Source organism: Montipora capricornis, chromosome 6 (assembly GCF_036669925.1).
Source record: "Montipora capricornis isolate CH-2021 chromosome 6, ASM3666992v2, whole genome shotgun sequence".
Classification (NCBI taxonomy): Eukaryota; Metazoa; Cnidaria; class Anthozoa; order Scleractinia; family Acroporidae; genus Montipora; species Montipora capricornis.
The window spans coordinates 1,285,449-1,302,948 of NC_090888.1; the positions used below are offsets into that span (position 1 = coordinate 1,285,449).

Below are 17,500 nucleotides of genomic sequence, written 5' to 3' on the forward strand. Positions count from 1 at the left end.
ACACTTCTACCTCGTGACAAAAACAACAACTTGAAGAATTATTGTCTCATCTGCGTTAATATGTTACTATAATAACCAGGCAAGGTAAGAATTAGCAAAGCAGCACTTTAACCGAACTTGACCCTTTTTCATGCTGCTTTGTTTTGTTTTAACCAAGCGTTTGCAGATGTATGTGAGCCAAGAAAACGAAATACTGTAATCCCAAAGCCTAATGTGAGCAAAGGGAAGGTGCTGAACACTATTGAACCGTTAGCTTATTTCCTGCGGACTGTGTGGTAAAGTCTACTATTATTAGCTAGAGGAACAAGTGGGAAAATATTGCCATCATTACCTAACCGCTCAGAAAAGTAAAATTTCGAACGGAGCTTTTTTCGGTCTTGATTAATCTTTTGACTGTACGAAAGAGAAATTTATTTTTAGAACTATCTTTCATTATGAACAATAATTAAAAAAAATTAAGGAAATCTTTACAATTTGCATGCAAGGCCTTATTTTTAGTCTTGTTTTCAATATTCTTTTTTTCACGAGAACGACCTGTTTCCTCGTACTCTTTAAGTAATTTAGTCTCACCAAATATATGTTATTTTAGTCTGCTGCGGTTTCAAAAACTTTTCATCATATTCAGAAACGCTCGATTCCCCAAGAACGGTGAATTGTGCGTACGTGTTCTTGGAAACTACCAGAAACGGAAAACGAAACGTCAACGCGAGAGGCTTCTTCCTGCGCAAGGTATCAATTACAGGCCGATCAACAAGCATTTTGTGTTTTATTTCTGTTAAGTCAAACAGGGCAGAAAAGTTTAATCTGTTCCTTGCACTTCGAGCAACAAGGGCGCACTCCGGTGGAAGGATCCGAGAGCATTTTTTTTAAAATTTTCTTTTTAGCCTCAGTCAGTTATCTCGACGGGATGCGACAGCTTTCCGTAAAACGGTGGGAACTGGTCTGCAACCAAAGCAGCTGTCGAATCCCCATTTTGGCCCCGCGGGCTGAATCACCTGAACAGCTAAATATTGATTCTCCTCGAGTTTGCTTAAATTTCTCAATATTTATCACACAGCGAGTTCTCAATTAGAGTTTTGTATGTACAATACAGACAGTTCATCTGTCATTGGCGAAAAAACAAAAGTGGACTCGACCGGGCAGCAGCTACTAATCAAGTATATTTGTACGCTATATCGTTCTAATTTTAAAATTTCACACGCAGTGGCGTGCAAAAGGTACTTCCGAGGTGTAAGTAGATCCGGAAAAGGGTTTTAACGCTGACAACCAACAGCGAGAACTAATCTTAAAAGCGCACGAAATAAATGACCATGTTTTGTTGCAAATTAGACACAGCGGCCCAGAAACATCGCTTTTGTATCGTGCAATGACGTCAGACATTTTCTCACGCAGCAGCAAGCCAAATTAAAAACTAATGTGGGGGAGGGGTGGGGCACTGTTTTGCGCTGCATGCGAAGGCATATGTAAGACACAATGGAAAAAGTAAACATACAGGTTTTCAAGCATTCTTTCACAAACTACCGCGTTAAGTAGTTGTCGACTGTCCTGGCCTTAAGCTATCAGCCACTAAAAAAAAGGGACAGTAAGGAAATGTCTTTTACTGGGTTCGTACTTAAATTACAAGGCGAAGCTCGCAGTTTTGATTGACGTCGCCTCAGGTTAATACAAATGATTTCACGTTAATATGAATAATCTTTGTCCTTCGAACCTGCATATTACCAGATTTGAAGGATGGCGACAAAGATCAGGGGAAATTGAAAATTGTTTAACATCAGAGTATCGTGTACAATTCTTAAATATATGCGATCACAGTTAGAGGTGAGGTATTTAACTGAAGATATGGTATACACTTTCGATAATTAAAGTTCTCCGTCTTTTTAAAACATTGTAATATCACGATGAGATCATATTCTTACAGTGGACTTTGGAAAGTTTGAAACCGTGAAACAGTAAAACTGAAATTTCCTTCATCTCGTATTGCAAACACGATAAACAAAAAAACAGGTTGTAACAACATGCAACATGCAAGACCGACGCCGCGAGTAAGATGACATTTACGAGCTGTTAGTTTATTTGCATAAAATATTCGGTAACTTCCAATTAAATGCTATTAGTCTTGTATCCAAAGTAAAGGTATACTTAAAACCACAAATTTACCAAAGGCGGAGTAAAACTTGGCTTTTCGTTACGTAATACATGTTTAAAAAAAAAAAACAATGAGGATATATTAGCTTAAAAGCGCAAAAAGTAGGGCAGATCTTACTTCCCTCTGCTACATGTATTTAAATTTAGTTCGAATTGAAGTAATGATAGGATGACGCAAGGACTCGCATCTCTTTATCTCATTCAGTTTAGAATCAGTTGTTAGGATTTTGCTCTTAAAATTGTCATATACTTGAAGGATTGGGAGAGCTCAAATTATTTTTTAGGCCCAAAAACGTTGCAGCTAGGAATTTAGCACTTGCAAAACAGCCTGGAAATATGAAAATACCCAGGCTTTAATTAACGGGATTCGGCCCCCGATGTCCGTGCGATTGACACTGCTTGACCATTTTAGCTCATGATCAAGCCATGTGTTCGTTGTACATTCCAAGATGATAACCGATGGAACTTCGAATAAACGGTAGCTTATTTTCTGACCGAAATAATATCATAGCTTCGAGGCCCGTTTGCGACTGCTTTGTGGTTGCTTCCTTAAATGCGAAGACCTTTCGCAAAGATTATAGTCCGCAGTTCCATGAGGTAAGTCTGATATATTCTCCATACGTTCCGCTGTTTTTCGGATGAAAAGTTACATTTGACCAAGAGTTACGGGATGACTGAAAATTTATCACAGGATCCTTCACATGGCTTCAAGAGTGAATAAGCAAACATCTTGCACTAGTTTTTGAATACCTCACAAAATACTACCAGATTACTTTGTATCCAAATAAATTTAGCTTCAAGGAAGACACCACGAAGTATTAGGCAAGTTGGAAAGATCTCTCAGCTTTGCTCTTAATGTTGTCCCCAATCAAAAAGATATGAAATAGATTTCTAAAGAGACAGCTAAGTTGGGTTTAAAATTCATCAGAAGGTTCTGACCGTATTGTAAACACAAAAATCTCAAAAAGATTTGCTATTGACAAGATATCTTTTCACAGGTCATGAAAAAAGCTCAAGTAACTAGGGAATCGAAAAAGGATGCCATTTATACCCGCAAAATTAACGCATCTCCCAATCTAGACCATTACTCTTTATAACATCCAAACCTGAAACTTGGTAAATAGACCCCACTTCATAATCGTTAAAATAAATTGCAAAAAAGTGAAAAAAAGACGTTTTGCGCTCGATATAAAAAATAATTTGATCAGCACAAAAACGTGGGCCTAACAACATTTCCAGAAAAAAATGAAATATTGTTGTGTTTTCATAAATAAGAGCTAAATCTCGTTTTATGAAAGATGAACGTCAACACCGACGATTATGCAATAAAACTGACTTACTTGCTCGTCTTTTCATGTCCACAAGTTTTGCAGAGCTAACCGGAGATAAACTTCGCGCTCGCTTGGCTTCTGTACCGGGAGAAAATGGGCAATCGTCGGTTGGTTCGGAACACTCGGACGCAGTAGACGAATTGGAATCCACAGCAGGCGATGCTCTTGGCTCTACGCCGTTTCGCAAACCACTGCCACCCATACAATTGCTAGCTTCTGACGATGATCTTTGCCTTGCCTCAGCGGCAAGAGCCAATCCGGCCTCTGTGGCATAACCATCTTGTCTCCAGATACCTTTAACAGAATCCTTTCTCTTTCTATTTGGGGAAGGAGGTGACGATACACTGCATTTGCTGGCTAACCTCCCACGGTTCTGTTTCAAGATACACATATAAAAGAACTGTTTCGCGATTATATTGATTTCAAAATAATAAAATTCCCAGTCGATGTTCACGGATGACGGAACCATAAAAGAACACTTTGTAAAAGAGAAAGTCCTGCGTTGCTAGGTCGTCTTCATGTCTTTAAAATGTATATTTGTGTAACATCATTTCAAGGTAAACATAATTTGTTCTGGCCCATTCTTAAACAGAATGAAGAGAAAAGATGTCTTTAAAAACTGCAAACTAGTTCGAGTTTCTTTTTTCCAATACTCTAACTGATTTTATTTTGCATTCAAAATTTGTTTCTGTCCTAAATAAATTCACTCAAAGCACGAACTTGGTGTCTAAATCCCTGTGTCGAAAACGCTAGAAATTTGCAATTTTTAAAAAAAATATGGCTTTTGTGCACGATTTCTATGAAGTGCTATGACACTTGAAAAAGTTTAACGATATTTCAAGGAATTGATCAGTTTTTAGCTCACAGAATGCGACACTGAGCTCCTGGTAACTTCAATATTCCGTATCCTCCATGCCGCTTTTGAAATTAATTGATCGCTTCATTTGTGATACATTGCAATATTCGAAACGAACAGCCGTTAATCGTTATCGAAATAAACGTATGGGAAAACGTCACAGAGGTAACCGTTTCCCGCTTGATGAAAGCGCAATGTTTACAAAACTCCCTGCTCAAACAAAAGATAACACCCAGGACTAATATTACACGAAGTACGAAGCGGAATAATTGATTGATACGGGCCAAGGTCCCGGGTAATTATCCAACGCCATTAATTTCCGTTTACACCTTTCGCAATGCGAGGAGAAATGTGTCGCCGCCTAAAACAGGATTTTCTTCAAAGTGTAAAGAAAGGATATTAACAGCGCTTTAGCTTGATAAAATGTTCACTAACTTTGTGTTGATGATTTCCCGCCCTGTCTGTGCCAAGAACACGCTTGACAATGCTGCGTACGTGATAAAATTTGCCCGGTGTCTAAAACATATAGAAGGTACTTGAGCAAAGCCATGTTTTATCGTGACTTTTGACCTCAGTACGCAAGCTTCATTAATTAACGCTAATTCAGCTCCTCTTATTGCCCTTTGATTTCCTGTCTTTTTGTTCATTGGGCATCTCCTAGGTATTTAGCACGTGAGCGATACGGAGGTAGCTGTCGGATATTTCGCATTGTCAGCGATGCTAAATAAATACAGCAGCACTCCAAGAGAAAAAAATTAGGAAAAACCCACATTTTCAAAAGTAAAATCCATTGTAGGTATGAGCCATAAATTTATCGATGTTAAATGGTAGTGTGCTGAGATAATTTGGACGCGGTTGCCTTAAGTTGACTCGTTTCCCGGTTTGCGCGCGCTATTTTTGTCCGGAAATGATTGGATTCGTCCAAACAAAGCGCATTGTGCGCGGCTTGTCAAGGTGTTCTCGAAGTGCAAAGTCTTTTCGCTACGCGCACGCTGTGCATTTCTGCGTCTTCATCCAAAGTAGCTTCCGAGTCGCGCACATATTTATGGTCTAGTAGATAAAGAAAACACAGCGATCTTTTCATTTTCCAGCACCAGAAACTTGCGTACCTTGATAACAAAGGTGAAACACCGTTGAACAAAAGAGAGACCTAAACCAACAGTGTTGCAGACAAAACACCTTTACCCCTAAGCCGAAAAAAAATACTTCTGTAAGCTAAAATCAACCGCAAGGATAACTTCAGCTGTGTACCTGGGATTTGATAAGACAGAGAATTCGTGCGTCCCTTTCAAGAGTCATTGTTTCTCTAAACTGTTAATATTATCCCCGCCTTATGCCGTCACCTTAAAGGTGATGGCAAATAAATACCAGACGATCTGTACGTTCTCTCAGAATTTGTCAATATTCAACAGTGTCATTTATTATCGAGAAAATGTTCGCGAATTTTTTAAACTGTGGGAAAAAAATCGCATAACTTCTCGTCCGAGCAAAATGCAGTTGAATTTTTTAGCGTAGTTTAATTGTTTTGACAACAACGGCCGTTATGACATAATCAGACAACTTGAAGAGGGATAATAGCTGACTTTTTAAAAGAGCATTTTGCGGACCGATATTGAAGCCACGATACAACCAGATACAGTAGAACTCCACCACGCTGAAAAGAACAAAAGATCAGGCGACAAAAAAAAAAAAAATTCAAAAGAACTATGCAATATTTCAGGTCATTTATTCTTCAATAGCTAAGAAAGATTGGATGATTTACATTTCTCGCAGGGCATAATTTTAAATTTAGATAAGGCATGTTCGCGGAGAACTGAAATTTTAAAATAAAATATTTTACGATCAGGCATTTATTGAGATATATAATTAAACACTAATTGCTTACCACTGGTGATGAAATTCTGCATCCGAGGCAATCACAAATTGGAGGATGAACTTTGATAAGTCCGCGTGCAATCAAACTTTTTAGAGATTTTCCTTTATAGCGGATGCTTCTTTTCCAGTCTTTGGCCGTTTCTCGTCCACTGATATACTGTAGTTCATTTGGAGTCAGCCACTCTCCTTGAAATAAAATACAAGGCCCTTTGCTCCCTTGGCATAACTTGGATACGTAAAGAAGTGCTGCGTTCTCGCCGCATTGTATTTCCAAGGGTTCTTCCGTTATGCCATCCGCTGGCGCCCGTTCGTTGCTTACATCAAAGGGAAGTGGTTCGCTGATAATTTTTTGAGCGAAATCGCTTGGTTCAGTTTTTACATTGAAGTTGGACTGATCTGAGTGTGTGAAAGCGGTGCGAGGCGATCCTGTGGCGACCACAGAAGTGGAATTCTGACTCAACGCAGGCATTGGCACAGAAGAGCCGCCGTTGGAATTAAGTTCGTGAGGGCCGTCACGTTTGTATCCGGAGCCAAGGTTCTGGTTGAGTGTCGTAAGTTCATTAGCATGCAATAAACCGGCGCTTGTGTCCCTTGAAGCAGCCTGTTCCAACTGCTCATTCACAGACATATTCACATTCTCGCGCACAAACAAGTAACAGATCCAGGCAAAGAACTGTGAAGCCAGTGGCAGCAATTTCCTCGAAATTTACCATTTGTGACGAAGATGCGCGGCGTTTGTGTGTTATCGCGAGGCGACACCGGCGACCAGCAAACTGCCGTCTGTCGGCGACAACCTTGGCGCTTTTTATTTGACGTCTTACCCTGCTGACATCCCACAAGTCTGATTGGTTAGCGACCTGTCGGAGTGGAACGCTAATCATTAAATCGACCAATAAGTAGCGAGCATAGAAATAAACATCAAGTCTACGATTACGGCATTTGAACACTAAATTTATGTCTGCGAGCAAATTTAGGAAAACAAAAATTAAAATTCGTCTTTCATTTGCTCGTTGGGGCGTGTAAATAATAAAACACAAAGAAAGGGTAGATTTGCAACCTTATGCTTTTTAAACTAAAATTTTAACTTTTTAACTTCCTCTCATTTTCATCTGTATAAGTATTAAATTAATTACGTCAATGCTCAGCCGACTGGATGTGAAAGCTATACGGTCGATGCAAAACAGAAAGTTTTTTCTTTTTGAAATGCTTAAGTCAATTTTTCCGTCTGTAGATGAAGAAAATTATGATCTTCGCCAACAGTGGGGTTCGTGTTGTGTGTTATCAGACACGTGAATAATTCATGTACACGTACGATCGAAAAATTTATAATCAAACCATTGTGCTCCGAGGGAGATGACGTCATTGCTTCCCACGCAAATGCTCAAGACTAAACTGAACTAAACTGGAGATATGATAAAGTTGACTCCATTTTTTAAATAATAAATTTCCCATTGGTGACAAAAAACGGCGACTGCAAGAACGATCGAAAAAGAGATTGCAACATTTCGGAAACGTTTTTGACTAGAATTTGAACAGTGGTTTCCGAGCGATTTCGCAACCTCGTAAGTGGACGAAAATAAACCGTCAGAAATTAAAGCCGATAACACCCAACCAGAAATGAGGCGGAATGAATAAGTTTATTAGTACCTAGTTGTTTTCAATGAATAGAGCGAATTCTTGCTTGAATGTTATTTACTGGAATAAAATGACGAACAAGGGTTAACATCGCTATGAACACGCGACAGGGCATAAATATTGATCGACGCAATGAATTGCTAGTTCCATTCGCTTCCTGTTCAAACGATATCAAACCTAACGATATAAAAGTTTATGTGCGACGCCAAGGTCGCCAAGAATATACTGCTTCCCTTTGTGGATTAATTCCTGTTTGACCGGATTTTGGCTCGACGCTAGAGTTTCTGTTACAATAGGTGTGAGACTACCAGTGGCAATTAAAGTCCGCAGAGAAATTAAAAAATTAACCTGCATACAAATAAATGAATTGTAAGTTCCGCATAAACAGTATCAAAATGCTCTGAACTTAGAACGAGTCCGAACAAAGCTATAGCTCCGATAGCTTGGCTACCCTGCGTCGTACATTTTTGGAAGTCTCATCAGCTGCAGTTATTTCGAATGCCGTATTAGATACATGCATGTACTGTAGTTGGGATGCATATTGGCTCCTGCTTCCATTTAGTATTGGGTGCAACTGTCTAAAAAGTGTTAAAACAGCCGCAAAATGGATCATTTAAGTGTTTTAATCATGGAAATATTAACAACCGAAGATGGATTTCAACTAGGCACATAGTATGAAACCAGTGTAACGCACAAACTAACAAGTTTTGCAGTTACACTATTGGGAAAGAACATTCCATGGAACTCGACGACCAAGAAACTGAAATCTTATAATCTTCGACATGCTCATTCAAACCTTACAAATAGGCGATGACACCAACTACTTGCGCGACGGAAGCCTTGGCCATTTTGTCTGCCGTGTAAACGGCGAGGAGGCCACAATCGGCGACCTTTGACTTGTCAGTTTTGTCAAAAGACTCAAAAGATCCTTCGTCTTTTTCCCAGAATCAAACCTTTTAAATCCAGCCAGCAATTTGCTAACATTCGGAGGTAGGTTACATTTTATGAAATCCTTGTCTTTCAGAACGATATTCACTGAGCCATTTATTTTGTCCTTAGTTGTACATAAATCTCTTAGCGCTTGCACTTGTAGAGGCGACGGCTGCTTGCAGTATAATTCCAGCAAATATAAACGTCAATTGTGTGATTTTAAATAAGTGAGCGACAGTGTAAACCATGCACCCGAACTGGTTTTTATACGGCATTAAATCCCTAGAAAATAAGTTACTTGAATGAGAAGAAGTGACCAATGGAAGAAAAAAGAGACAGCGATTTTATCATGTACCTTAACATTTCAAACCAGTTGCGCGACACAACACTGAATTGAAGATTATCAGGTCGCGGCACATCTTCGGCAAACGTGTGTTGTTTTGATTTTGCAATAAAAGCCCTGAAGTGCCACAAATGAGCAGTGTGGTATTCCAAGTCTTCCAGCTGTGACTCCAAACTGCACATTCACCTGTCACATAGCTCACTCTAATTGTTTAGGAGCTGTTGTATTAAGGATTAGTTTAACAACAATACTTTGCTTTACTTCCAGTAAAAGATTCTCGACTTCGAATAAATAACTATCTTTTCCACGAGAAGTGAATTACTGTAAATTATTCCTCATACACGAACTAAAACAGTCTAAAACAACAAGCTCGACACGTCACACATTTTGCAGGATGAACAGGAACTTCATCACTGCTGTGCCTGCTCTTTAAACGGGGCCCCAGCTGCGATTTGGCCGCTATAATTATTAGCTCTTAATAATATTCGGACGGTTAATGCTGGGCTAGACAAGCAACTGGTGCTTCAAACAAAGAATTCGAATGGTTAGTTAAAGGGTAGGTGGTGTCCTGCGTCTCTTGAAATGTCGTGCAATCGTGTTGGGCAGACTCATTCACCGGCAAACTTTTAAATATTCTCACCCAAACCAAAAGAAAATAACACTAAACTTCGAAGCAAGTTTTGAGGTTGTACGAGAAGGGACAACTTGCAATACTAAAATCCTTATTCACCCGCAATACCAGGTTGTTCTTGTTCCATACAGCTGTGGTCGTTGGTTATGATATTTAAGTTCGCAGCTTGAGCTGGACAACTCGTAAATAAGTAAGTCATACTTGTAAAACATGCTTCTCTTGTGTATCTCAAAATTCAGATTATTCGACTCTTGACGTTTTTGCCAGTAAAATCATCATTTGTTTAACAAAGAAAAGTGTACATGCCCATCACCACATAAGTTTACCTTTTCATTTAGTCACAATAGTCACAGGTGACTTGTCAAGCAAAAATGGTGCGACATTTTTACAAAAATTGAGATTCGGCCTTCGTCGAATCAAGTTCGTCGAGTAAAAACAAATGAATACTGAAAATGTGGTTTGTTGTGAAAAGATTTGAGGTTGTGTTTAATTTTCGCTAGGGTAGATGAAGATGGGCATTGTACGAATCACTTCTTTTTGCCTTCAATTATGCGCACTGTCCGTTAATTTTTAAAACATAGAATTTTGATTGAAAATTTTGACTGGACTCGTTTTTCCAACAATTTTTGGATCATATTACAGAGAAATCGTACAAAAGCCTTTCCTTGAAAATTTATTATGAGGTGTGCTTTTTCCCGCTAACTAAGTGTACTTATTTTTTCTGAGACATCCATCTCGTCAGTTTTATCCTTAAAAATACCCGTTGCGGACCTATTGATAGCACAATTGCAGTTCATTATCTTAACGTGTCAAGACTTCGATCTGCTGTTTTGAATTTTAATATTTAAGTGCTTTAGATTCGAGTCAAACAGAAAGCTAAAAATCTTTTTGAAGGCTTAAATCGACTGAATCCTGATAGGGATTTTATTTTCCAAAATAAATGTCCCTGGTGATGGCATGTTTGCCAACTCATTTGAAATTTCAGTAAGGTGTTGGAGGCCAGACATGTCTGAGATGGTTATGACGCGCCACAGTGAGCACATTTGTTCCCTGACTTCCAGGGTTCTCTGTGTTTGGATGTTATCATTCTATCAAAATATAGAAAATGCAGAGCTCTTGAAAGAGAATTCTACTCGACCTCGATTTGTTTAGGTGTGGTTCCACTCTTTTTCTAGTACCTCACGGTATTTCGCCAGCCTGTCTTCCTTTTATTTACTGGTACATTAATTATTAAGTTGTTGTTCGATTCCACAAATTTTGAATTCAGCGGGCAGCTCAAAGCGAACTATGTCTCTTCCAACACAATATTCATGTTATTTGCGCATGAACCAAAATTTTCAAAACCAGCCGAGTTTACAACAGTCTGGATTTTGGTCTGTATGTAAGTGGTATATTCCACATGTCCTTCGTTTTTAAAATTGACCTTGAATTTGCGTGACCGGAAATACTTTTTACGACAGGGACATATAAGTCGGAAACTGGTGGGCGCGGTTCACAAAAGGCGGCTTTGTACTTGAAATGATAACAAGTTTTTGGTACATAAATCAACCTTGTTTTAAAGGAAACGTTTTCCGATCACAATTAAAGGAAGGTCTAGATTTTAAAATAAAAAATAAGGCAGATATATTTTGGCAATTTGTTCTTAGACAATTGTCTAGTCTTCGGAAGACGGAAGATCTTCAGTCTTGCAGTCTTCTTCTTCATCCAAACAAGCTCGCCTTTTTGGAGATTGTTTTAAAGTTGATACATTTATAAATTGCCTGATTTTGTCAAGAGTACAAGGCAATGTTCGGTAACAAATGTCAAGAGGTGGTGCAAAACATTGCACCCAATTTTTAATCTTCTCATTTCATTTTAACAGAGGTCCATTGAAACTAGAACGCAGTCATTTCAATCTGATCAACCTTTTCAATCCGCGATTCCAATTCATTAACACAGGATTGTCCAGTTGCAACAGTTGAAATTCGTACACTCAACTTTCTCTTTCTCATACTTATTTTCGCAAAAGTTGGCTCAGTGCTAGTTTCGCTGCTAGCAAAGCTGATCTTAAGGTAGCGGACAGGAAACTGAATCAATTTTTTTTGGTCTTTCTCCAACTTTGGACTTACAGCATAGCTCCGAAGTAGAATGATTCCGGCATCAGACGACGGTAAATTTCCCACCCTTTAAACCATTTTTTCCTGCTCAGTTTTCAAGCGATCATTGAGCACTGAAGAAACTGTAATACTTTGCATGGTGATTTTCAAACATTGGAAGCCGGACTATGAGACAAGCTTTCCTCTCAAATTTCAGGAAACGATCAGTTTCAGTTTTGTTTGGCTTCTCAATGCAACACAGGTTTAAACACGAAGGGCTCTTTCCAAAATCCTTAGTGTAGAAACTGCCTTAATGAAACTTACTTTCACTAGAACTAAGTTTCGCGAAATGTAATGAGACTTTACATTTTGTGGTTTGTCAAAAAGCGTGTGAACGTGTCATATTGAGGTATGCTTGCAGCATTGAAGCAATTCGTTAATATGGCACACCATGGGCTTAGCATCATATATTCATTCATTCCAGGACAAATTAACATAAGAGATTCATGGCAGATGAATAATTTCATTTGGTTAATTTTTGTCAGTGCCTTTGCAATTTGTTGTCATATGTTGTTCAATTTTGAGTCCCCCGAACTTAAATGCAACGTAATATATACAAATTCTCTGTATATGTGAGAATACTATCAATATTTTGTAAAAAGGTTCTTTTATGCCAGCCGTTGAGAAGTTACTTAATTGACTCGCCCTTCGGTGACATGAACTACTTCCCGAAACTCGACCATCTGCCGGGGTCCGCACAAGACGGCATAATACTCTATTTGCCATCTGCAACGAAAAGGCTGTGAAACTTAATACGTTGCAACTTACCTTTTCTTAATATGGCACGTGCCTGTAGGCTCGACGATGTAGTTGAATGACTGGATGACTTTCGAGATTTTTTACCTCCTCAAGGCAATAATGGCTTCTTCTTAACCTTCTCACACCTGATTGTAGGTCAAGTTTACGATCTGACTTGCAAGGATCTCTCACCAAAATTTCATGATACATTCCGGCTACACCTTCACAGCATTCAGTTGTATATATCCATGCATTGTCATCTCTCTTCTTTAAAACACGACACAATCAAGACAGTAGCCATAATTATCTTCAATTCAAAGTGAACACTGGAGACCTAAAAGGATCACTGGTGTCAACTCTCGCCGTGAATGCAAGTATTTGAGCTAAACTGTGTGACATCTTGCGAAACGAGCATTCACACGGTTCAATACGTAGCTTGCAGTCCGATGGTACAGTACAACGAGATGAAATCCTAAACTACGGTTTTATCTTCACATGCATAAGTTGTTCTACGATTCGAAATATTACTGTACATATTGATCGCCAGATGTGGACTAGGGGGTTGACCTCAAAAGCGACAGAGCAGAGTTGGTGTTTAACTTGGCTAAACTAAACCAGGCTACAGTATCTGAGGACTCCGTGGATTCGTCCGCTTGTCCGCTTGCTAATCAATAGTGCAGCTGTCGTTTTAACTGTAAGAGGTTCAATAGTGATGCTAGTTTCAGTTCTTTCCAGCACAATTCAATAGACTGCCAACCTGTCCCACCTTCGTACGTTGAGCAGAACTTTGCCATAGCGCTGTTATTGTTCTTTACGAATCGTTCCCAAGTTTTGAATCAGTATTTGAATCGCTTCTACAATATGAACTCTTATTAATATTTCAATAAAAATGAAAGCGATGGTGAGTTGTATCCAGTCATCAAGTGAGGTCGTTTGAAAATAGCAGTTGAGTTGCCATTGAAAAGTACCGAACTACAATGTAGCTCCGGAGAGCACACTTTTATGCGAAGAAATCCGTAGATGTTTACAAGAGAGGACGCAAGGAGGGTTTTTCCGCGACATGATGGGATTTCTCACAGTAATTGCGTGAATGTAAAGCAAGTTTTGTGCAATAACTCGTCCGTTGTTCCGTGTCACCAGTTTTCTAGAGGTATTCTGTGTGTTCTTTCCCGCTGACTTCCCAAACGAAATCTCGTAAAAGTGCAATAAAAATATTGCGGCTCTAAAATAGATATCGCTTTTGATAAAGATGCCATGGTGGTGGGTCTTTAAGAAATTTCTACCAGCAAAATGTATAACATAGAATAAACTAGATAAAGGGGTAATCAGCAGTGACGTTGTTCTTTTTAAAATGTTTTTGGGGTATAAGGAGATTTCATTTGTACATAGACAGTGATTCAACTTCACCCTCTAATGACAAAGGGGATAAAAACATATTCTTGCCTTTAATGAAAAGATTGCCATTTTCCATTCTTAGTACTTGCAAAGAGTCAGATTTTTGCGAAAGATTCAAGATTGAAAACGAAATCAAGGGAATCTTCCTCTCAGAACTGCAACTACTTACCTGATATCATGGATAAAATTATGTACATACCCAAAAGAAACGTTCAGGGTCTAAACGCTTTATTTCATTAATATTAAATGTAGGGAATTGCATCCAAAACCTTTGTTCTCGATAAGAAAATAAATATAGCAATGTTGAGACTAAAGACTTTGACAGTCAAGCTTGTTGTCTATATCAGGAATAGTCAGTTGTAAGGGAAAATTACTGAGGTCAATTAACTCGAGCTCTTTCCCGTGATTGTTTATATCTAAGATTTAAACACCGTTGATAATATCTTCAAGAAATTTTATACTCGATCCGGTTTTAACAAAACAAAAAGCAAATCAGTACTGTCTATAAATCGATTGAATAACTGGAAATAAATAGCTGAGAGGAAGAAGACGAAATAAGATATGCTGAACACAATAGTCATGCCCACGTTGCAACCAACAGCAAAGTTGAGATTCTCTTTACTGGAGAATGAAATCGAATGTGGCTTAAATGTGACGAGAATGTTATATTTTTCTTTTAGCATTCCGTTTGAAAAGATTGGTTACGAGATTGTAGGAACTAAAATGCCCCTTGAAAGTGCTTCCGACAAACAACCGTTTGTTGGAAGCACCGTTTGAAATGTTACCTTGTAATGTTGTTGTTTGCTGTTTTCAAAAGGAAGGATCCACAATTAGCTATTACTAACAGGTCGCTTATTTTAAGACAGGTACTGCTAAGAGCTGCAACATTAGCAGCGATTTATGAATATTTTAGTGCTGCTGTTCCAGTGTAGCGGAACCACCAATACCCATCAATGCTCTTGTCTGGAACAATGATGGAAAATTCATGAACCTTCCGATTGCGTTGCGAAGAAAAAAAAAATTTCATTGTTAGTAAACAAACTTTACTACAGTTCGCTAGAAGAGATTCGCTTGCCTTTTCATTACCAGACAAATGCCAGTCGATGCGCGTTTGCAACCTTTCAATTTTTTGGGCGGGACACAGTCCCCCTGCAGTGATATTTGAAATGACTGCGGAAGGAAGACATCAAAGTTCCTCAAATGAATTCAGATACAGTTTGATTCATGATTTAAACCGTTTGACGCAACTTATTGCCAAAAAATTTGACTGCAGCTCAGTGCCTAAGTAAGTTTCTAGCATGTTCCGCTAAAATGCAAAAATGATATTTGCAAGCACTTCGAACGTTCAACGTGGTATACATAACGACCGAATTGTAATATCTGACGCAGAAAATGAGAGGACTCCAGGAAAATGTTCAATATCGCAGCCGGTAAGGCTTGTTTTAAATTTGAATTCTTAAGTATTGATTTCTGATCTCTGCTTTTTAAATGACTCTCAAAATAATATTTAAATGAAAATTAAAAGTCACAACTACCTCCTGGGGAAACCATAATCTGAAATTGTTGCGTTTCGCTGCATAGAGATTCCCAGCAATCGGCCCAAACCTAAAATTTCCAAATGGCAGGGCTCGTGGCAATACCTCACGCATACAACGCTTTTTACCAAATTCAATGCACTAACATACCTGGCTCAATATGGCGAACAAAACGGCGGCAGTTTAACTTTCGGACCTGTCTTCGCCACGAGGCTGTGTATTGAAATTAATCTGATGATTCCGAAGAAAAGAATTTGATGAACATTGCGCAACCTCTGGTTTCGTTTTGGAGCCTAATCAAATATCCTGAAGATTTTTGATTCGATTCATATCCAATGTCAGAGACTGCGGCGCGCGCGTGAAGGAATGACACGACACGACACGGCGGAGTGACTTTCACATGTCCGAGTGTTCATCGCGCCTCGCTCACACGGACTATTGACGTCATAACAGCTGTCTTGAACTTATAAAAACAATGAACTCCGCAAAGAACTTGTCTGTTGCTACGTGTGATTGCCTTACAAAACTCCTTCGATTGTGTTTTCTTTGTTTGCGGATTATTCTTCACCTCTTCACACATCGCTCTGGCACCTTCTACGAAACTATTCGTGCGTAAATGATCGTCCGCCGTGATCGCAAAAGTTCTGCTTGTAAAGTGGCGACCAATCACATTAGCGCCGTTTGTTTCGATGGCCGCGCTCTCGTTGGCGGCCAGTCGTTAAATTACGGCAAAACATATCGTACCCACCACTGTGTTCTTGCATGGTTTTAGCTACAATACGCGCTATGTTTTTTTCAGCAAAACAAGAATTATGAAATGTCAGTCATGCTGAGTGCAGAGGTGTAAAAATTGTCGCCCTATCAATCAATTAAATTCCTTGATCCGGCCCGTATTTATTTCTTGTGAGCAAACATATGGGCATTTCCTGCCCTCGCAATCGAATGTCAAGCGACAGTTTTATTCGATTCAGGAAAATATCAAATAATTTAACATTCAACAAATCATTACGCGTTCAACTGAAAGTGCAAAAAAACTCTCAGGGAAGACAAGTTGCTCTGATATCGAAAAACTCATGCGACGAGTTTAGATAAAAATGTCACAGACCATTCCACATTAAATTGTAAGAGTGATTTGCATCTTTAAACTTCCTTTCGCGTGCAAGTACTTTTCAGTCTCCGGGAAGTTTTAGTCCAAAGGTCGTTTTCTTCCACCCGTCACTTAATAGCGTTAAGTCCCCCTGACCCCCTCCCCCAGGACACAGAATAAAACTCCCCAGGGGCGGATCCAGGATTTTTTTAGGAGGGGGTGCACCACTAAGGAATGGCGCAGCTGACTGGTGAGGTTTTTTTATTTTTTGCAGAATACCACTTGTATTAGAAAGCCACACGTCATCTCAAGGGGGGGGAGGGGGAGGGAAATTGCGCACCCCCTTCGCCCTCTCCCCTAGATCCGTCCCTGCTCCCCATATTCTCTTGAGTGAAAAGTGAGACATCAAATGCACGTTTGGACGTGAAGCTCTTTCTTTCGTCTATGGTGTTCTATTATCGTGGGTGGTAAATAATTTGCAGCTATATTTCCTTGAAATATTGAACAGAATTATCGGGAACGTTGTTTAGCCTCCATGATCATTCCTTTCACTCAGAGTTCATCAGTGGAAATAATCCATCTGGCCATCAGTTTCGTATAAAAGGAAATGGGATCTGAGTCAACTTACGGTGGCCCTTTTTTCAGTTTCGGTTCCTGCAACCCTACGCACTTGTGGGGATCCCTGCCCTGACAAATTCCCAGAACTTTTGGGAATACCTCCTGGCAGTAAAGCTCTTTGACTTTCTTCGACATATATTATTATAATTAACACTGTCTTCTTCGCTGGAGGCCTTTTGTCTTAGACTATTTTATATTTAAAGTGAAGTAGTCAAAACGTCTTTCTTTCGTTAAAACAATACACAA

At 39.2% G+C, this 17,500-nt stretch overlaps 1 protein-coding gene across 2 annotated transcripts in view; it reads right to left on the reverse strand.

The window, feature by feature from the left end:
• Positions 1–15,961, reverse strand: part of LOC138051167 (sterile alpha motif domain-containing protein 11-like) — a 20,326-nt gene extending 4,365 nt beyond the window's left edge. The window contains exons 1-3 of one of the 2 annotated variants that reach the window (XM_068897328.1): positions 15,700–15,961; positions 6,218–7,064; positions 3,486–3,849 (exon numbers count right to left, since the gene is read on the reverse strand). In XM_068897328.1, the coding sequence (XP_068753429.1) occupies positions 3,486–3,849; positions 6,218–6,835 (982 nt within the window). In that variant the 5' untranslated portion in view covers positions 6,836–7,064; positions 15,700–15,961. Of the gene's footprint in view, positions 1–3,485; positions 3,850–4,767; positions 4,849–6,217; positions 7,065–15,699 lie in introns of those variants that run through there. The other variant, XM_068897326.1, reaches the window with a different exon arrangement.
• Between the last annotated feature and the right edge of the window lie 1,539 nt (positions 15,962–17,500).